The sequence below is a fragment of the Sander vitreus genome, chromosome 20, assembly GCF_031162955.1.
Source record: "Sander vitreus isolate 19-12246 chromosome 20, sanVit1, whole genome shotgun sequence".
In the NCBI taxonomy this organism is placed as follows: Eukaryota; Metazoa; Chordata; class Actinopteri; order Perciformes; family Percidae; genus Sander; species Sander vitreus.
In genome coordinates, this window is record NC_135874.1 from 16,812,189 (window position 1) to 16,832,429 (window position 20,241).

Genomic DNA, 20,241 nt, shown 5'->3' on the forward strand with positions numbered 1-20,241 from the left:
ATATGAATAATATATGTTCTCTGTCTTCAGATCTCCTGGCCTGGTGGTATACATAACTCACACCATAAAAACATTCCGTACTAGAGGCTAATGGTCCATTCATCCTCAATGCCCAAGGATTTCTCATCTAACTTAGCTACAATCTAACAATTTTACCCTTGATCTCCTCTGTAGCATACATTACATCAGCTGAAAAGTCCAGGTACTGGTTTGGTGAATAAGTATATGATTGACCCTCAAAACGTCAGGATGTAAATAGTGACTGCTCTCTGTACATTCTGACATTGATTTTATTTGATTAAGCAAGACCATACTAGTGAGAACATAGTGCACGAAATATAAAACATGTTTTTTCAGAATCAGTATATTTGACAAAACCACCTTTGGCACATGTAATATATTGTTTTTATGTGAAGTGAGAAGACTTTTCCTCCTGAAGTTCATTCACACTATGATTATATACTCATGCTACAGTATGTACCTCCTATGTGACAAAAAAACAAGAAGAATGTCTCACCCACTTTCACAAGTGCCAAAATGTGTCCTGAAATGACACAAATATTACAAACTCACTGACAGAGCTGTTTCCATTCTGAGTTTCCCAAATTAATATACTTGAACTCAGTAGCGAAATAGAAAAGTAACACTAACTTTCACTAGACATGAAATATTTGATTGTCAATTTCTCTTTTCAGTCAGTTTGTTTTGATTTTGATTAGCTGGGGCTGCTGGATAATTGGTTCAATATTAATCTTAAGCGTTCATTACACCCTGGAGACAAAACGGAAAATATGAGTCAAACAAAGCAACTTATTCTTGGTTCATCCTGTCCCTCGAGATTGGAAAAGCAGACATTAATATGAGCATTGTTTCTATTCTGTTTAAGCAGCAGAAAGCAATAACTGCATGTTGACCTTGCCACTCTGTTGTGGGATTATTAAGAGATACAGTGACTGATACCAGTCTGCTGCAGTACTTGCACCTTTTTGTACTTGATTTTATATCTTTAACATACTGTGTATCTGTTCTTTTGATTATTCAATTTGATTTAACATCCTGTTTAACTTACGATCCAATGACAAATGTACACCTATTTTAGATTGATTAGTGTGTATTTGCCTTATGTCTTTGTCCATTTTAAATCTGATGAAGATACAGTAGTGCCGAAATCTCATATATTTTGTAACAACTTAATTAAAGCCATATTGAATTGAACACATTGGATCTTACTTTCAATAATTTATACTTTTATTTAATTGTTTCAGTTGATTATCTGAAACTAATCTTTACTTGTGCAGTTTTTCCCTTATTGTATGTATCAGTAATTTTGTAATAGTTGTATTTATATGCATACAAACTTAAGGCATTTAACACAATTTGAATGCTTCAGTTTGATTTTATTCAGGAAAAGACAGTTAAAAAATGTATGTGTTACAGCTTTATAGAGCTCCAGTGACAAAGTGAGTAAATACAGATCATTCATATCAATCACAATACGTAGATCACAAAGAGGAGGCATCATTCTTTGTTAAACCTCACATTGTAGGACACATAGTAGCCGTTGTTGTACATGTAGAGCTTTTGATCAAAGGGATTGTAGTGCAGGTTGCTGTATTTCTCCTGGAACTTCTGGAAGGGGATATTGAGGTGTTTCTCCTCATTGGTCTTCGTGTCGAAGGCATAGTAGATCTCCTCTGTGTTCAGATCCACTGACCTGGTGGCGTACATGACTCCACAGGCCATGAAAGCGTTGCCAGCCAACTGCTTGAACGCACCAGTGTTCCACTCACCCTCAATGCCAAACGATTTCTCATCTATTTTAGCAATGACAATTTTCCCTCTGCTTGCCTCTGAGGCATACATTACCCACAAGCCATTTTCATCAGCTGCAAAGTCCATGTTCTGATGGTCTGAGTAACTGTACGAGAATCTTTGACTAGCAGCTGGGATCACTCTGTAGTCATATTTTGAACTGGTCAGATTCAGCTTGCTCATACTGAAAGGTGTGTTGATCTGATAATAAATGGTGTTACCATGAACAATGTAATTGTTACCGGCACCTGCCCACCCACTTGGTATGTCATGTTGTTTGAATGAGGATCTCAGAATCAGCTTTTCATAGTCCGAGTACAAATAGAAGTTATGCACAGAGGGAGTGGTGTGTGCACCATAGAAGTACATTGATTCATAGCCTCGAACTGGTTTGGAGTCTTTTCCCCAGCCCCCATATTGATAACCTGCATTTAAATGAGCATTCATTTGGACCACTATTGGCTTGCTGATGCTCATGATTCCTGTGTGATTACAGTCGCCTGGAAAGAAAAGAAAAATGTTAATTGGCCAGCAATATCAGTTTTTTTTCATCCACAATCTTTTTGATTAGTTGTCTTACCGATATCTGGCTTGATGAGCTCCTGCTCCTTCTGGCACTCCTCCAGCTTCTTCTGCAGCTTAGCGAACTCAATACGGATCACCACCAGGTTGCTCTTGTCAAACGTCTCCAGTTGGTTCACAATGAGGGTCATGTTGCGAATCTGGGAAAATACATAAATCAAATGGAAATTTTATAGTTTAATAATGAAGAAAGCCACATTATTTACAAATGGCTCTGTTACCTCAGTATAAAGACTGTCAAACATGGGCGAAGTGGTGTTGAGGGAGTCTCTGAGCTGAGAAACTAGAGCCTCAAACTCTCTGAGCTCAATCCTGAGCAGCTCAAAGTCCAGTTTGATGTAGTTGTCAGGACTGCTCTCCAGCATGGACACTCTCACAGTCAGGTCCAACACTTCCTTCAAGTAGACCTCCAACATACCCTCATAGCTCACCATCTGAAAGAGTGAAGAAACATAAATCAGAATCATGATGTCTCGACAAAATGTTAAAATGTATAAATGCTGTGGAACCACTCAGAACTCAGTCTATATAGGTCTTACTGTATACCTTGTTCATTTGAATGTCCACCTCCAGGATTAGATCCTTGCTGACTTGCTGCATGTACTGAACCCGGTCGGCAGGGAAGGTGGTTTCTGGCAGATACACGTGACAAAAACACTGACCTGACTCACCCACTGATGCAGTCACATTGCCAGACTCCCAATCATGCACTGGCTGAAAATTGAAAAACAAAACATAAAAAACATTAAAGTTGATTATTATAAATGACCAATCCACCTGCATGTTTTAATAGAACAGAAAGATCACTTACAATCCAGGCCAAAGCAGGACTGAGCAGCAGCAGCAGAATTGGCAGCATCATGTCTCAGTTTTCCCTCTCAAGTATCTTGTTGGTCACCCACTCAGAGGGTTTTTAAAGACGGCTTTTATCACATCATCACAAACACCCTTATCTCTTCCCATAGTTATTATTTGAGCTGTCTGGAACTTCAACGCAAGAACAGATGTTCACTCACAAGCAGCTTATGAATTATGGCATTATTCTTGTTTGCTCACAATAACTTACCATGTAAGGTTTGATCTGAACATGGGGTGTGGATGAGAAAAATGCCATATGTAATGTGATTTACAATATGTGCATTCATTTTATGGTGGTTCAGAGGTCATCTTAACCACAGGGAGACACTGTTGTGTCAGGCTGTATAATTACATTTAATCTAATCCAAATAGACAAGTTTCATTTATGAATTTTCCTGCTTAACACATCATATTCGTTTGTATAGTCATCATCCTAAAAGTCAGTTCTTACTGTATTGTGAATGACAGAATCAAATTTCTTCAGGCACAATGCAGTACGCATGGAGTGCTGCTCAGGTGTGTAGAAAGTGTGTCACTCCGGTGCTCTTCAGCTTGAGGATCCAAGTGTACAAGGGTTTAAGGACACTGAGCCACTCAGGAGGGTAACGTTTAAAAAGCCTTTGTTATATTTCTTGACTAAATCATTAAAACTCAAAAATCAAATTTCCCCTTTATATTGTTTTCTCATCCACATGGTTAATTGGGTAATCTTATGCATGTGACTTTGGTGGTGCCTTTGAACAGTGGTGTTCATGAGTAAGAGATACTGTGACATGGGGAACAACTTTTGATTAAAATGCTGACTCAAACAAAAAGTCTTCTCAAGCAATTTTTATTCACTTTAGTAACTTTGGCAACACCGAAAGAAAAGATACAGTTGTAAAGAGAAAGGTTTGAATGAATTATATACAGTGTGTGTGTATATATATATATTATTTATATATATTATTATTATATATATATAATGAATTAGAAACAGGAAGGTGTAAAATTAAACCTCTGATATAAAAAGCTAACATTAAAATAAAATATGGAATCAAAATGTGTTTACTGCTTCCATTCAAATTAGCAAAGAAGATCAATTATCATGTAAACAAAGTAATGTCTGTTCTAAGCAAAAACCATTGTGGGCGATCCCTCTCCAAATATTGCACATACCTGCATGTCCCTCTAAATCTGCTTCTACGGACAGACAGTTGACGTATTAACGGAGGAAAACTGTATAAATGAGTAGTAAATAAATGAGTGGAGACACATTATGAATGCAGATGAATCACTGAATGGTTTGATGAACTCAATAGCCCTTTTTTTCACGGAGCAGACATTTTGACATGTCTTAGCAGGAAAAGCACAGGTGGAATTAATTAATCAATGAATTATGGGTGCACTACATTTAGGTGTGCTTGCCCCTGTTATTGTGCATGCTGTCTCACTGTGTAGCTTACTGGGACACTTGCATAACATCATACAGTTGAAAGTCTTATTTTTAATGTGTCATCCTTAAGAAACTAAAGTAAATGAATGCACACCACATCACCTAAATTAACGATACCAGTTTATCTCACATGCCATGTCTCACTTCCCTTACTAAAAAGAATTAAAAAAAAAAACAATATCAGTTTATTTATATTATTGCTGCTAGTTCACTGCAGTTTTCTCCCTCTGCTATTGAGTTGCCATTTCACCTATTAAGAATGAGTAGTGAGATGCAAAAGATATGCATTAGGTGAGTATTATAAGTTTAGGTTATTTTTCTTCCAAATCTACTTGGTGACTTTGGTCATTTTAATCTATTAAAAACAGGCTTTTCTCACAGCAGACATGAGGATTTGTCATAGTAGGAAAAGCCCAGGTGTTACTAATAACATTAATGATGGCTCTGTTCTATTCACGTGTCCCAGACAGTGTGACAGTCAACATAATACCTGGACCCTGAAACTGCTACTAAAATTCAGCTAGCATTAATTTTATTATTAACACCAGTGTTTTCACTAATGTCATGTGTCGAGAAATCTACTGTGAAAAAGATTTATTGCAGTTTAAAATGTATGCTATATGCATTGCGTTTCAACACCAATCTAGCCACTTTTGGGAGTCAACATGACTCGTGCGGATATCAGGAATAACTAAGAAAGCAAAAATCAATATAGTATCTTGATTTATCAATCCTGCAATCCAGCATTTAGAATCAAGGCTCATATATGCCTAAAATGCTCGTCTAATAAACTAATTTTTAGGAAACTAATTCATCCTTTTGTATAGATGTTTATGGAAATTACTTGTAATGTTTAGATCAAGTAAATAAAAAAAGAAACAGACCTTTAAAGTTAAATTTTCCATTATAAATCAGAATCCAGTTCTGCATGTCTACTTTCTTTCAGTGTCAAAAATAAATTACAAATGCAAATAAACTAAGTATTGGGATGATTCTGCCACCATAGACAATACCACACTTGGCAAGTGTGTGAGGCACTAGAATGAGTGGGTGAAGCTAGTGAGGTAAATTAATAGTCATTAGAAAATAATGCACTCTATTCATTAGCACAAGGACACACTTGACACATTTGTAATGCTTGAAATCATTTATTAGCAATCAAGAAGAAGAAGAATTGCTGCACTACATGAATTACAAGAAAGAAAGACAGATACAATCATTGCTTCATTCACAAGATGTGATAATTCATCATATCCCAGATAGTGATTTAGGACAGGAGGAATGGTGGTTCAACAGTGGCTTTAGCAGTGTGGTTAAACCAGAGATGGTAGTTCACATAGTAGCCATCATTGTACATGTAGAGCTTCTGATCAGTGGGATTGTAGTCTAGGTTGGAAAACTTATCCTGGAATCTCTCAAAGGGAACACTGACGTAGCTCTCTTGTTTGGTTTTGGTGTCATACTTGTAAAATATCTCTTCAGTTTGGATATCAACTGTTCTGACGGCATACAGAACGCCACACACCATGAAGGCATTGCTCACTCCTGGTTTATAGACACTAGTCTGCCATTCCTCCTCAACCCCAAAGGAAGGCTCATTTATTTTAGCAATGACCATCCGACCACTGGACACCTCTGTGGCATAGATAACCCACAGGCCGCTTTCATCAGCAGCAAAGTCAAAGATCTGATTGGGAGAGTTGCTGTAGGAGAATATAGTGCTAGCCCTAGCAATCACCCTGTGCTCATATTTCATGGTGGTGAAATTCAGTTTGGCTAACCCAAATGGGTTGTTGATCTGATAATACAGAGTGTTGTCACGGATGATGAAATTGTTCCCTGTGCCAATCCAGCTGCTGTGTAAGTTGTGATGCTGGAATTGGTTTCTCAGAATGAGGTTCTTGTAGTTAGTGTAGAACCTAATGTCAACAATGGAGCTACTGGTGTACCCCGAGTACCAGTACATAGATTCTCTGTCAGGAACAGGCTTTGAATCTTTCCCCCAGCCTCCATATTTGTAGCCCGAATTAAGATGGGCATTCAGGTGGCTTACGATGGGCTTGCTGACCTTGATGATACCTGTGTGTGCACAAGAACCTGCAGAGAGAGAGAGAGAGAGAGAGCAGAAAAAAATCAAATTCAGTCCAAAGAGGACTTAGATTTATATGTGGATATTAGTGTGAATGAGCTTACCAATGTTGGGGTTGAAAAGCTCCTGGTGGCGTCTCTCACACTCCTCTAGTTGCAGCTGCACCTTGATGTACTCCCGACGCGTCACCAGAACCACATTCTTGTCGTAGGTCTTCTCCAGCCGGTTCAGGGTCCCCACCATGGCTGTGATCTAAGAGTAAACACATGGTTTGCCAGTGGATTGGCATTATATCTGTTGATGCAGTGATCATCGTGACTTACCTGTACGCGCAGAGACTTGAAGACAGTGGTGGAGCCTCTGATGGAGAGCTGCAGCTCTTTAATCAGAGCCTCCACCTGTTTGATCTGCACCTTCATCTCGTCCATGTCAGCATCTTTGTAGGCATCGGGGTTCTTCTCCATTTTTTCTATTTCTGAGGTCAGCTTTATTATCTTTTCGGCATATGCTGTCAGCTTGGTCTCATAATCGTCCAGCTGAAATAAAGTAAAAGCATTTTTCACATTTTTGTCCCTCTCAAATATGTTATCATCTGTTGCACATGCTTCTTATATGCCTGAGCACCTTGCCCATCTCGAGCTCCAGTTTGTGTGAAATCTCCCCAGCTGTCTGCTCTACCGCTACCAGGTCTTTAAAAGGAAAAGTAGAACTGGGCAAGAAGGCATCACAAGAACACCTGTCCCCACTTCCACCTCCTGTCTCATTCTTCGCACTCCCCTTGCTCCAAAGGCCTACACGCTGAAAAAGAAATGGTCACATGAACATACAGTAGATCTGCTTACCTTTAATGTGAGAGCCTCACAGAATAAAGATGAATCAGTTGATCTAAGTCATGCCATACATACCCCCCAGGCCATTGTGGAGCTCAGCAGTGCTACAAAGTAAAGAGTGCTGATCATTCTTGGTGCAGTCAGAGTTGTAATGAATAGGACAGCTGGATCTTTGGGGCTTATATAGCCTTGTTTCAACATCTTGCAGGTTGCAGCACCTGTCCTAGTTCACAGCACTGTTAGCCAAGGCACAAGCCAGGATGTAACACTTAATGTTATCTTCAGCTAACAGAAATGAAATACTCAGATGTTTGTTTGGTATGATCAAATGTTTGGTTGTGCATCAGAATTTGTGGGTCTACCATCTGACTGAGTTCCCAGGTGTTATGCATTGTTTTGTTTCCCCAGATGGTCTGAATGCTGAATATACTGTACTGTGCATATTATTTAGAGATTAGAATCTCAAGACAAATAATTAAAATCTATCTTTATTTAATAATTATGTGTAACAAAGTAGCAAACAGTCAGGCAAAAATAATCATAACATTTAAAGTTTCAACAATCACTTGACACTTTGATTCTTTGAGTCTTTATCCAGACGTTTCATGGTTTTCTTTTTCTTTACTTTCTTGGTTTTGGCTTTAACCACTGGCTGCTTGGCATCAAGAGCAGGCCTGGACCTGGTCAGGTGGTTAGCAGTAGGGCTTAGCTTGCTGTGGACCATCTCTGGATCGGAGCGTATACCCTGGGCAGAGATGGACTGGCCTGGAGCAGAGCGAGGAGAGTCATCCAGCAGGTTTGGCTGAGAGTAGGAGCGCATAGCTGGGGAACTGGAGGGACGGTAAGGGGCTATGCCTCCTAACATGGGCAGGTGGACATGCTCATTGCTCAGATTAGTGACAGAATAGCGACTGCTGTTGGACATGACAATGTGGTGCCAAGAACTTAGAGGGGTGGCAGAGAAGTGCTGAGGGCCACTTGAATCCTCTTTGGCACCTCCTGGAGACATGACCATGGAGCTGCGTGGTGTTACAGCCTCCACAGCGCTCTGGAAGGTCTTGAGGATGCGGTCGCTCTTCTGCTTCTCTTTCTTCTGACGGGACTCAACCTTCCTCAGCTGGCGGCGGTGATCCCTCATCATCTGTTTCCTTGTATCTGCCAGTCCCCTGCACAGAAACAACAGATAACGTATCACTCATTTAGGACGTCATTCATGGTGAAGATCTGGACCAATTCCAAGCTCATTGTTCAAACAATGTTAAAACTAATGATTGTACAAATTCCCAGCAATGTCATCACTCAATGTTTTTGCAACAATAAACCTTATCATATAACAGGCCTACACTGTATAGCAATTTAGAAGGCCAACATGTGAGTGTGATCATAGTAGATGTGCTCACCTGTAGTCTACCATTCCTGTCCTGTCACGATCAAGTCTCTGAACCAGCTCCTCAATCTGGTATCGATCCAAAGGAATACTTGATTGCTATCATGGTTTCACAGGACAGAAGGAAAAATCAAAAAGTCAGTTTCTTTCAGTGATTCAATCGTCCCTCACAGTATGCTTTTATTGATTTGCTGTGTGTTGGTCAATGTTCAGCGTCAGAAAAGATTTGTGAGAAGGACTAGAAGAGAGCTCATCACGCATGATTTCAGAGGACAATTTCATGCTATTTTGCCCTGCAAATGTCACTGCCTGCACAGTTAAAAATATCAATTTATCTGGAAACCTGCACCGCCTTCCTGAAGTCAGCAACAGGGACTCGCATGGTGCCATCTTTGTCAATATTCCGAAAGAAATCCCACAGGCGTAGCTTGCGTTGATCTAAATAATCCTTCAAAAGCATTGGGAAAAGACATTTAGACAATTGTGTGATACACGCAGAACCAAACAAAGAAAGAGTTGCCGTCATTTGACAGCTTTACAAAATTAATATGAGTAAAATACTTGAATACATAAATATAAGATTAAATTTTTATATAAAATGATGGAATGTAACCAGTTTTTTTTTTATTCTTATTGTCATAGGTGACCAAAACACACCTGGATGACTTTCATTGGATCAACACGTTTTGGTGGCTTCTTAGCAATGAAGCCTCCGACTCCTCCGAACTGTACATCCAAACCAGGATGCTCCTGACATGTCCCCTCCAACAGATGCACGAAAGTCTCATTAACCAGCACATTCTGCTTGGTAAAAAGGTTAAAAAAAGACACAGGATACAGGGTATTTGTTGTGCTTCATTTCATTGTGAAAGGTTTGATTTGTTTGAACAGCGAAAGAAATGATATGACAGAACAGTCAGATCAGGATGCTTGCCAGACAGACAGACAGACAGACAGACAGACAGACAGACAGTGGTGTCACAGTAACTCACACATATGTTGATCTCTTCCAAGGCAGTTCTAGGTGTGTTCTTCACCACATTAACCAGGGCCAGTGCCCCCTCTACTGTTAAAGAGTTGTAAGCCAGCTAAGGGAGTGTAAGAATTAAACATCACATTGTATGTATCTGCATCATACTGATGAGCTTAATACAACCTTGCTTACCCACCAGTAGAACTCGGAGTGTGTCATTAAACTCAAGACCCCGGCACAGCATGCCGACACCCTCATTGGTGAGGCGGTTGTTGTTGAGGTTGAGGTGCACCAGAGTGTTGTTGAATTTTAGGGCCTCTCCCATAGCCAGGGCACCCTCATTCCCAAAACCGTTCCACGATAAGTCAAGGTGTTTTAACATTATATTCACCTAAATATGGAGAATGTGATCAGACGTTGAATACCAAGTCAGTGATCAAATGAATGTCTTATACAGCCATACCTTTAGTCCAGCACAAATAGCCACAGCCCCTTTCATTCTAAGATGGTTCCAGCTAAGATCCAACACCTCAAGACCCTCATTGTTTGCTGTAGAAACGGAAGGTAAGATCAGAGAAAAATACTTCCCATGGTCATTTCTCTTGTTTGGCATTACATTCATAAAGTTCGTCACATCTACAAGGACATTAGGATTAGTGACTTTTACCGTACCCAACAGTTGTCCCAAATGTTCCCCTCCTTTTCCACAAAACTCATTATGGCTCAGGTCCAGTTCCTTTATTCTGGAATTGGTCTACATGTAAAAAAATAAATAAAAATAAAAATAAAAATAGCCTACCATTACTTAATTACAAACCACAACTAAAATGTAATTTATAATCATGAGGCTTAAAGGTCTGTGTTTGGGTAACTGATTATTAATCACTTACTGACAAGGCATCTGCAAAATATTTTGCATCATCATCAGTAAATCTATTTCCTGTTGGGACAAAATAATGTTTACATATATAAAATAAGTATACTAATAAATACAAATAATAATCTCATGACTAAATTTAAAGATCTTGTAGGATAGTTTTCTTTTCCATCTTTCCATCATTGTGTCTAGCATGGTCTCAGTACATCACACTACTGTCAGTGCAGTTATTGCTGTTTATTGTTACCTGAAATTACCTGAAAGTTTCATAGATTTCAATGAAATGTTGTCCAGCAACACTTTAGCCACATACTCAGCCCCTGCAGACTTCAGATAGTTGTTGGACAAATCCTGAAAGCAAAACAGATGCTGGTACAGTACGCTGCATTATCCACTGTAAAAGTCAAATTCCACCTGAAAAGCACTTGTACCCTCTAGTGGTAGGTTTGCAGTCCGACATACCAGGTGCTGCAAGGTTAAATTAGCCCTCAGCATCTCCACAAGGTATTTGGCTCCCTCAGCTTGAATGTGATTGTCTGCCAGCTCCAGAGTGTTGATATGCATATCAGTCTAAATACAAAGAGCTTATCAGAAACTTTCTATTAAAAAAAACTCACACTCAATAACATGCATTTTAAACGTACCACCAAAGCAATAGCAAGTGCCTTGCACCCCAAAGGTCCTAGCCCATGGTGGCTGAGGGATATGATTGTAGAGTCAAGGTTTCGTATAAAGTAGGAGACTGGTACCACACCCACCAGCTTGCAGGCCTGGAGGTACACTTCAGATATAGACATCTCCTTGTTGCTCTCCTCTTTTTCTGGAATTGAGAAGCCCAAACTACATGAGAACCAATGTACGGGCCCTTGTCTATACATACAGTAACGAATGTATGTTTCACAGCAACACTTTGTTAAAACAAGCTTTTTATTTGCATTGTTTTTGGAATGTTGCATTGTTTTGGAATGTTGTACAAATGTACAGCTTTACAGTAAGAGCAGAAAAATGGCTTACACTGTATTTACCCAAGTTTATATGTATCTATTATTTATCTATTTATTAGTATTTATCCAAGAATAACTTCAATGTAGGTCTACTTACCATCCGACTCTAAGTCTGTGTCAAACTCATCATCCATGCTCTGGGGTAGAGTTGGGGATGGACAATCATCATCTTTTAAGCAGAGGGACTCAAAAGACAGCATTGACATTGCTGTAAGCAATGTCTTGTTTGAAACCATTTCCCAGACACAAAGAGAATGCAGTCTTCGGGTTATTTGTTCATTTATTCCTGCGTGTTCTGTATGGGCTGGCACTGTGAAATGAAATAGGTCTGTGCTGTCCAGTAGGTAATTCTACCCCTCAGATAATGTTTCCTGTGTAGTGACATCAACAATTAATGCCTTAGTGTGGTTACAATGCTGTGTTTTTTTGTAACTCAAAGCAAAGCTGTAAGTAGGCCTACAGTATGACAGTGTGAAATGATACGGCTAATGGCATTTTGTAGGATGTTGTACATTTTCATATTATCTTATTTTAGACAATGCTGTAATTTTAATTACATTTTTTATTTTTACCTGATTAAGACAAACAAAAAAAACCACATTCTTGAGGAAACCACACCAGTGACATTTTTACTGGCCCCTAAACATTTGGACCACCAACAACGTCAGAACGCGCATGCGCTAATTTCAGAATTGAAAACATGATCGTCAGCGTGTTGTATTATGCGTTCTACCCACTGTCACGGTACCTGGCCAGTCGACACTCAGGTACATCTTACAGCACGTTTTTGTCCAAGTGTCCGTGTTTTAAAGTATCAGTGTCAGTATGTGCATTTCAGTTGGGTAGCTGTTAGGAGCTAACGCTTGCAAACGTTATGTTTAACTCGCTGCTGACTGAACGCCCGACATTTGTTGGCTTGAGCGTTAGGATCATGGGGATTTAAACTAAAACTCGGCGTGACTTTTCCTATGGTGTCCCAGTATGAGCTAATATTTCCACCTTTTGCACGTAAGCCACATACACACACGTAAGTTATGCTATTCAGCTAATTCTAACTTTAGCCCGCGGAAACGTGTGTTAGCTTGCACTTTCTAGACCTCCCTCATGACGTCACAACACCCCCACGTGTGACTGTTTTGCTGTGTATTTATGTTCAATAAGAAAGATACAGAATGTCGCATATGACACTGGTTGTCATTATTTTTGGTAAACTGAATGACGCAAGCAAAATAGTTCAGTATGTTTCAGCTTTGTATGAATGCATCAGTGTTTTTAAAACGAATCTTATCTTTTAGAGGCCTCAAAGAAGGCTCTCCCTCCTGCTGTGGTTAATGGCAACACAGTGTGGCATGGTGGTGCTGTCACAACCAGAAGCTTCACCGAGTCTCAGAAAACCATGCTGGACCAGTGGCTCAGCCCGTGCAGTGAGACGAAGGGAGAAACGAAAGAAAGGATGAAAGAACCAAGCCCAGAAAAGGAAGACGAAATGAGGCCTGACAAAAAACAGCTGATGGCTGTCCTGCATGAAGAAACAAAGAATGAGGGTGCTTCAAAAATGAGTGAGGTGAAATCTGCACTGAAGGAGAAAGAAGCAGAGACGAGAAATGAACAGCAACAAGACAAAGTGGAAGCTTCCAAGCAAGTGGACAGGGAAATATCCAAGAAAGAGGACAGAGAAATAACTATTCACCATGAGGTCTTCCATATGAAGCAAAACACAGAGGATGGAAGTGTTTTTCCAACTGAGGACATTAGCTCCGAGCAAGCTCTTGGGGCACAATTAGAGTGCCTGCAAACAGAGGACAGCACTCAAGAAACCACCAGATCAGTGCAGGAAAAATTAAAGATACCAAGCTTGGAAGAGTCAGTAACTCCAGCTGTGCTAAGCATACGAGATACTACCCATCCAGTACAAGAACAAATACAGATGCAACGCTTGTTAGAGTCAGTAATTCCAGCTGTGCCAAGCATACGAGATACTACCCATCCAGTACAAGAACAAATGCAGCTACAAAACCTGGAAGAGTCAATGGCTCCAGCTAAAACTACAGCTGAAGTAACTGAGTGCTGGGATGAATATGTGGCTCCAACTGCTGATGGTGGGGAAAGCGGTTCTATGCTGTTACTTTCGTCCCTTCTCTCTAACACTCAAACCCTCCTAGTCAGTGGGCAGCATGATACACAGACTAGCTGGCACTTTCCTGCAGGACCTGGCCTGGCAGAAGAAGTGCAGTGCCCACTGTGGCAATTTCCTGCCTTGAGCTATTACCCTCCAATAGAGCCGATAGTGCCATTTGAAGGTAAGTAATCTGATATCTCCCTTTACTGGGATAGTTTCATTTTTAGCTTTCTTAATTGTAATATTTTTTACACTGTAGTGAGATTTGTCTAAACTCTCCAGTAGTTTAATATCCAGCTGTTAATTTGCACAGACTCGTACGTGTGTGTTTGTTTTCCTCCCAGTAATGTGGAGAGTATGGGAGAATGTGGATGAAAGTGCCACTGCCGCAGAGCCCTTCCCATTCACAAAGGCCTCGATGGACTTCACTGTTATGTCCTACAACATCCTTGCTGAAGACCTACTAAAGGCCAACCAGGAGCTGTACACACACTGCCCCCTGGAGGTGCTGGACTGGAGCTACCGCTGCAGCCTACTCCTAGAGGAAATAAAGAAATGGGAACCAGATGTGAGTCAAGTGCCAGCTGATTCAAAATAGATTGTACATTTGTCTTTTGTTCATTTATAAATGCAAACTTAACACATTTTAATTGTAATCTTAAGGTGTCCACTAATGAGTTGTGTGTGTTCTCTTGTGTGTAGATTCTGTGTCTCCAAGAAGTTCAGGAGAACCACTACCATGAACAACTGTATCCAGTCCTGTCTCAGATGGGTAAGTCATCTGAGAAAATACAGTGGAACAATTATGTTGGATGATATTATGACAAAGACATTACATATATTGTCTCTTCATGCTGTCGTTCCAGGCTACACCTGTGTGTACAAGCGGCGTACAGGGACCAAGACAGACGGCTGTGCTACGTGCTATCGTAGCAGTTGCTTCTTTGAGGTGTCGGTCACCTCGCTGGAGTTCTTCAGGCCAGAGACGGAGCTGCTGGACCGACACAATGTGGGCATTGTTTTGTTGCTTCGGCCAGTGGTCATCCAGGGGTCAGAGGTCAAGGCGAAGGGCCCACCCCTCTGCGTGGCCAACACCCACCTGCTCTTCAACCCTAGCAGGGGTGATGTGAAGCTGGCTCAGCTCGCCATAATGCTGGCAGAAATTGACAGCGTGGTCAAGTCCTGTAAAGCCAAAGGCAAACACTGTAACCTTATATTATGTGGGGACTTTAACTCTGTCCCCCACACGCCTCTGTACAAGCTGATCACCACCGGCGAGCTCTACTTCCAGGGTCTACCAGCATGGATGGTGAGTCTTAAACACTGTAAAATACAACTGCGTGGAATTACCTGGAAAATATCTAGCTTCTCTTACATGACTGTCTGTGGATTTGTTTGGAAGAGTTATATTAGGCTCTTTGTTTCAGGTTTTCTGCCATGATGCTTGCAGGAATTACCTCTGTACCATGTATGTATTCACCATGTCCAACAGATATCGGGTCAAGAGGATCAGTCACACAAAGCCTATTGTCACAGACTGTTTGCCCCCCTGTGGCCCAGCTCTCTGGGAATCACTGACAGCTGCCAGTACACTACTGTCAAGGAGGCATTGAAGAGCCAGAATCAGAAATCAGGTCAGTGTTTGAAAGCGTAGTATGTTTTGTACTAGGGCTGCACAATATATAATTTTTTATCGTCATCGGGATATCAACTGGCACAATAAACACATCGCAAAAGGCTGCGACTTATCACAAAGATTTTGAAAGAAAATCGGTAGAAAACTGCACTTTAACCCTTTTTATATTCAATTCTTCACTTTGTTCAATAAAAGAATGTTGGAAATTATTTCTTTTCATTGTTTTAAATACATCGAGCAATTTGTTGTATTTTAGCAGATTACTAAAGGCAGCAGAAATGCAGAACTGAGTACACTTTAATATCGGTTTATTTATCGGTGACACTAATCTTGGGTGCCCACCTTGAAACTGTGGTGATTGTAAAGATCTTTTGGGCTGCCGGGTTGAAGATGTTTTTTTTAATATATATTCCTATAAAGTCTTCATTTTTTATATATATATATATATATATATATATATATATATATATATATATGTATGTGTATATGTATGATAGTATGTATGTATGATATATATATATATATATATATATATATATATATATATATATATATATATATGTGTGTGTGTGTGTGTGTCTCTGATGGAGACGAGTCGGCCTACAGGTGGGAGGCTGACCACCTGGTGCAATCAAAACAATCTAGAGACAGTGGAGATGGTTGTGGACTTCAGGAAGAACCCAGGTCCACCTGCCCCCATCACCCTCTGTGGCTCCACAATTGACACTATGGAGTCTTTCCCCTTCCTGGGAACTACCATCTCCCAAGATCTGAAGTGGGAGCTGATGTTCAGCTCCCTCATCAAGAAAGCACAACAGAGGATGTACTTCCTGCGGCAGCTGAAGAAATTCAACCTGCCAAAGACAATGATGATGCACTTCTACACAGCCATCATTGAGTCCATCCTCACATCCTCCATCAACATCTGGTACGCTGCTGCCACTGCCAAGGACAAGGGCAGACTGCAGCGTGTCATACGGTCTGCAGAGAAGGTGATTGGCTGCAATCTGCTGCCGCTCCAGGACCTATACGCCACCAGGACTCTGAAGCGTGCTGGAAAGATTGTGGCCGACCCCTCCCACCCCGGACACAAACTCTTTGAGACACTCCCCTCTGGCAGGAGGCTGAGGTCCATCAGGACCAAAACCTCACGTCACATGAACAGCTTTTTTCCCCTTCTCCACTAGCCTTATTAACAAGGCCCAGAAACCACCCTGACTCTCCACCCCTGGCTCTTCATGCCACTGTTCTCTCTCTGCTGTAATGCTCTTTGCTCTTTATTTATTTTCTTATTTCTATCTTTATTTTTAATTTAATTTAATACATACTGTGCAGTGGTTCGGGCATCTGGTAAGGATGCCCCCTGGGCGCCTCCCTAGGGAGGTGTTCCAGGCACGTCCAGCTGGGAGGAGGCCTCGGGGAAGACCCAGGACTAGGTGGAGGGATTATATCTCCAACCTGGCCTGGAAACGCCTCGGGATCCCCCAGTCGGAGCTGGTTAATGTGGCTCGGGAAAGGGAAGTTTGGGGTCCCCTGCTGGAGCTACCCGATACCGGATAAGTGGACGAAGACGGACGGACGGATGGATGGATGGATAATACATACTGTGTACATATACTTATATTGTTTATACCTATACTTATATTGTTTAATATTCCATCTAGAGAATGTGTGATGTGCACCAACAACACCAAAACAAATTCCTTGTATGTGTTAAAAAAAACCGTACTTGGCAATAAAACACTTTCTGATTCTAAACATAAACTTATTAAAAGCAAAATGTAAAAGAAAGGATAACATAATAAATAAGAGAGGAGGGCTGTATGGTTTAATGTGAGATGTGCAAAGATGTTGAGGAATGTGCAAAAGTTCAGGATATATAGTTTGTGCAATGTTCATTGTGTATGTGTGTGTGTATGTATGTGTATATATATATATATATATATATACACACACACACACACACACACTCACTGTATAATGTTATGAGTCAGGACAGACATGGATGTAAACTGCAACTTGACTGGTTGGCGGAGGCAAACGACTGTAAGGCGGTAATTCTAAATTAGTTGTAATTAGGATCCATGGAGTGTCAGTCGTTTGTGTTTAATTTCCTCTCTCACTTCACTTCTTATCCCATTACTGTTCGTCTTGTGTAGGGAAAGGTCAGTACAGCCACGAGTTCATGCTGCAGCTGCGCTTCTGTCCAGCTGCATGTGTCCGTCCTCTGGACTTAGAGCAGGTCCCAGGCGTGACGGACAACACACCAGGTACGGGCTTGCAATACAAAAACCACAACATCACTTTTTACCGTAATGGTTTAAATATCTGGGTCTTGTTTTTTTAATGCACAGATGCTTCAAGGGGAAGTCAGTCTTATAACAGGTCAGTTTACCTGCAGGTTTTTGTCATATGGCATATATATATATATATATATTAGTATCAGATGGCATGTCAGTGTCACAGCAGCAAACTGAGACAACAAAAATAAATGTAAAGCTACTTTAATCAATAAATAGGAATTCTTTGTGATGTGAAAAACAAGATATAAAAGTGTACAAGTTTTATGTCACAGGTTCAGACGCATGATCAGTCATCGGTTAGAACTGGAGTCGGTCTACAAGCACATTCTTCCAGGCTTTGGCAATCCGGAAGTGACAACCCTGCACTCTGAAGCTGCGGCTACTGTCGACTACATCTTCTACTCCCCTAGACGCGTCTTACTCCGTGATCTAAATGGTATGAGATCGTAAAAACAGAAAGGCAGTGTTGCAGCTCTGAATGAATTGCTACTATAGATAACTTATTTGTTCTTGTTTTTTCTCAGCTGGTGACCTTGTGAGTGAGGGTCTGAAGCTGATCGGTTCTCTCTCACTCCTATCAGAGGATGTCTTATGGTCAATGAGGGGCCTGCCCAATCACACATTTCCCTCCGACCATCTCAGTCTTCTGGCCAAATTCCAGCTGGACCTGAATTCTGCATGACGGAAAAAGACTGGTTGAACTAAATGATGTCCGAGGATGAGCATATTTCAGTTTAAATGATTCAGGTCTTGCTCTGTGTTTTTGTTGTTTGTCTGGCATCAAAGGATTATAGTTTTCTAACTGAATAGAAGTTAATATTTTTTGTTTAAAAGATTCAGGAAAAATAATGGATTTCAACATTCAATCTTGTTCCACATGGTTTATCAGATAAATGACGCAGCGCTACGACTGAGTTATGACAAATCATATTAATGATGCTGTAATAGTTCATTTAAAAATGCAGGCAGTTATTGCTTTATTTTTTATTGGTGTGATAATACACTGACCTGTTCAGCTGCTCGGTCTCGTTTTAATTTATTTTCAATTTAATTTTCAATTTCTTTTTTCATTTTTATTTCTTTGACTATGAGTCAGTTCTAATTTTTTAGATGGTAAAAATGTTGAATACATATATTAATTTGTGGCTCCTTCATGATTTTTGCTGTTACAGAAAACACAGCCTGCCTTCAGGTTTAAAACATGTGTAGCTCTTTCCTGGTTTTATAATGTAGCGGAGTTAAATGCATCCTCCAGCATTAAATCCTCCAGCTGGGTGTCTGGCTCCCTGTGTATCCTGCCTGGTGTAGTGCTGAGATTGTGACTTGAATGTTGGCTCTGACTCTCCCATCCCACTACACTGAGGCACTCAGTTTGTCTGGGTGCATGTGGGTGTGTATGTGTGTGACGGGTTAATGCATGAATGAATAATTAATTAGATAGTTGAGTGCATGATGGGGCTCAGTAAGAGCTTTGTGTTTGTGTGGGCTATAACATGTCTGAAGAGGTGATTACCAGCAGTAGGATGTCTTTCACCCGCTCCTCGCTCATTCTTGTCAATGTACTGTGTAGATATATTTGCAATATAATACAATAATCCATGAGTTTAAAATTTAAATTTATAGAGGAATCAGATTGGGTGTGTCTTTTTCCCCCTGCAGCATCAAATGCATGCAAGTTAACAAAGGTCAGTAGGTTTTTTTTCCCCCCCAAATAGGTCATTATGCCTTCTGTTTCTATATCTTACAAACACTGGTGGACAGGTGTTTGACATCTGGAATCCACTGGAAGGGAGGAGAGGGATGCGTTTATCTTTATCATGACTTCTATCTAATAATTTACCAAGGCAAGTGCCACAACATTGACAAATGCTTGTTTTAAGGAGCTCGCTTGCACACATCTCGCAACTCTCAGATATGACGTTTCACAGTAGTACATTGTAACGTGACAATATTTTTGCCTTACATGCAGCCCTTTCAGTGTTGCATCATTGGTCCATGCGTGAATGTGGTGCATTGCTGACTGGGTTTTGTTGAATGCAGGTGCCATTAGGACTTATTAGCTGATTAGTGTGCTGAGGTGGACTTACATTCATCCACTTAGAGATCCATTAAACTGCAGGGATCCCTGAACATGAGCACAGCACACATGCTGCCAGCATACCACAGCTATTATTTATATGACTGCAGCAAACACTGGCAGTACCTAACACAATATGACAAATGGAATGACTTAACTTTTGTCTACACAGTTTTTCCTCCAGATATTCTGAGATCTAAAAGGTGAACCTCCTACTTGGCCTGACTGTGTTTTAATTCCTTGTTTTGCAGCACACAGA

General features: G+C 40.6%; 4 protein-coding genes across 7 annotated transcripts; 1 reads left to right on the forward strand and 3 right to left on the reverse strand.

Moving 5' to 3' along the window:
- Positions 1 to 1,518: 1,518 nt before the first annotated feature.
- Positions 1,519 to 3,253, reverse strand: olfm4.2 (olfactomedin 4, tandem duplicate 2). Its single transcript, XM_078277093.1, has 5 exons — positions 3,206 to 3,253; positions 2,941 to 3,108; positions 2,616 to 2,828; positions 2,393 to 2,534; positions 1,519 to 2,312 (listed from the first exon to the last, which is right to left on the reverse strand). The coding sequence occupies exons 1-5, from the start codon at positions 3,251 to 3,253 to the stop codon at positions 1,519 to 1,521; spliced, it is 1,365 nt and encodes a 454-aa protein (XP_078133219.1).
- Positions 3,254 to 5,954: 2,701 nt separating this feature from the next.
- Positions 5,955 to 7,735, reverse strand: olfm4.1 (olfactomedin 4, tandem duplicate 1). The gene is made up of 5 exons (XM_078278136.1): positions 7,682 to 7,735; positions 7,401 to 7,574; positions 7,100 to 7,312; positions 6,881 to 7,028; positions 5,955 to 6,784 (listed from the first exon to the last, which is right to left on the reverse strand). The coding sequence occupies exons 1-5, from the start codon at positions 7,733 to 7,735 to the stop codon at positions 5,955 to 5,957; spliced, it is 1,419 nt and encodes a 472-aa protein (XP_078134262.1).
- A 433-nt stretch (positions 7,736 to 8,168) lies between these two features.
- Positions 8,169 to 12,053, reverse strand: lrrc74a (leucine rich repeat containing 74A). The gene is made up of 13 exons (XM_078278109.1): positions 11,945 to 12,053; positions 11,488 to 11,663; positions 11,306 to 11,413; positions 11,101 to 11,194; positions 10,857 to 10,906; positions 10,639 to 10,720; positions 10,430 to 10,515; positions 10,163 to 10,357; positions 9,986 to 10,081; positions 9,651 to 9,794; positions 9,337 to 9,441; positions 9,007 to 9,092; positions 8,169 to 8,772 (listed from the first exon to the last, which is right to left on the reverse strand). Exons 1-13 carry the CDS (start codon positions 12,051 to 12,053, stop codon positions 8,169 to 8,171), a joined length of 1,935 nt encoding a protein of 644 aa, XP_078134235.1.
- A 478-nt stretch (positions 12,054 to 12,531) lies between these two features.
- angel1 (angel homolog 1 (Drosophila)) lies at positions 12,532 to 19,180 on the forward strand. 4 transcript variants are annotated; one of them, XM_078278017.1, is made up of 10 exons: positions 12,532 to 12,614; positions 13,143 to 14,147; positions 14,311 to 14,534; positions 14,669 to 14,738; positions 14,833 to 15,275; positions 15,459 to 15,600; positions 17,762 to 17,872; positions 17,957 to 17,987; positions 18,178 to 18,341; positions 18,430 to 19,180. In XM_078278017.1, the coding sequence occupies exons 1-10, from the start codon at positions 12,548 to 12,550 to the stop codon at positions 18,585 to 18,587; spliced, it is 2,415 nt and encodes an 804-aa protein (XP_078134143.1). In that variant the 5' UTR covers positions 12,532 to 12,547; the 3' UTR covers positions 18,588 to 19,180. The 4 variants fall into 4 exon arrangements, with proteins under 4 accessions (XP_078134143.1, XP_078134144.1, XP_078134142.1 ...); XM_078278018.1 differs by lacking the exons at positions 17,957 to 17,987; positions 18,178 to 18,341; positions 18,430 to 19,180 and having other exon boundaries at positions 15,394 to 15,600; positions 17,762 to 17,852; XM_078278016.1 differs by lacking the exons at positions 17,762 to 17,872; positions 17,957 to 17,987; positions 18,178 to 18,341; positions 18,430 to 19,180 and adding an exon at positions 16,209 to 17,210.
- Positions 19,181 to 20,241: the final 1,061 nt, after the last annotated feature.

What these genes read in the sequence shown, in the direction of transcription:
- olfm4.2 (XM_078277093.1), bottom strand. Translation starts at nt 3,253, where the DNA reads ATGCTGCCAATTCTGCTGCTGCTGCTCAGTCCTGCTTTGGCCTGGATT. An exon ending in GTCCTGCTTTGGCCTGGATT is followed by an intron (nt 3,109 to 3,205) that starts GTAAGTGATCTT and finishes TTCAATTTTCAG; the next exon opens with CCAGTGCATGATTGGGAGTC. An exon ending in TTGACAGTCTTTATACTGAG is followed by an intron (nt 2,535 to 2,615) that starts GTAACAGAGCCA and finishes GTATTTTCCCAG; the next exon opens with ATTCGCAACATGACCCTCAT.
- olfm4.1 (XM_078278136.1), bottom strand. Translation starts at nt 7,735, where the DNA reads ATGATCAGCACTCTTTACTTTGTAGCACTGCTGAGCTCCACAATGGCC. An exon ending in GCTCCACAATGGCCTGGGGG is followed by an intron (nt 7,575 to 7,681) that starts GTATGTATGGCA and finishes TTTCTTTTTCAG; the next exon opens with CGTGTAGGCCTTTGGAGCAA. An exon ending in TGGAGCTCGAGATGGGCAAG is followed by an intron (nt 7,313 to 7,400) that starts GTGCTCAGGCAT and finishes ACTTTATTTCAG; the next exon opens with CTGGACGATTATGAGACCAA.
- lrrc74a (XM_078278109.1), bottom strand. Translation starts at nt 12,053, where the DNA reads ATGTCAATGCTGTCTTTTGAGTCCCTCTGCTTAAAAGATGATGATTGT. An exon ending in ATTTTGCAGATGCCTTGTCA is followed by an intron (nt 10,721 to 10,856) that starts GTAAGTGATTAA and finishes TTTTACATGTAG; the next exon opens with ACCAATTCCAGAATAAAGGA. An exon ending in CTATTTGTGCTGGACTAAAG is followed by an intron (nt 10,358 to 10,429) that starts GTATGGCTGTAT and finishes CTCCATATTTAG; the next exon opens with GTGAATATAATGTTAAAACA.
- angel1 (XM_078278016.1), top strand. Translation starts at nt 12,548, where the DNA reads ATGATCGTCAGCGTGTTGTATTATGCGTTCTACCCACTGTCACGGTAC. An exon ending in CCTGGCCAGTCGACACTCAG is followed by an intron (nt 12,615 to 13,142) that starts GTACATCTTACA and finishes CTTATCTTTTAG; the next exon opens with AGGCCTCAAAGAAGGCTCTC. An exon ending in TCCAGTCCTGTCTCAGATGG is followed by an intron (nt 14,739 to 14,832) that starts GTAAGTCATCTG and finishes CTGTCGTTCCAG; the next exon opens with GCTACACCTGTGTGTACAAG.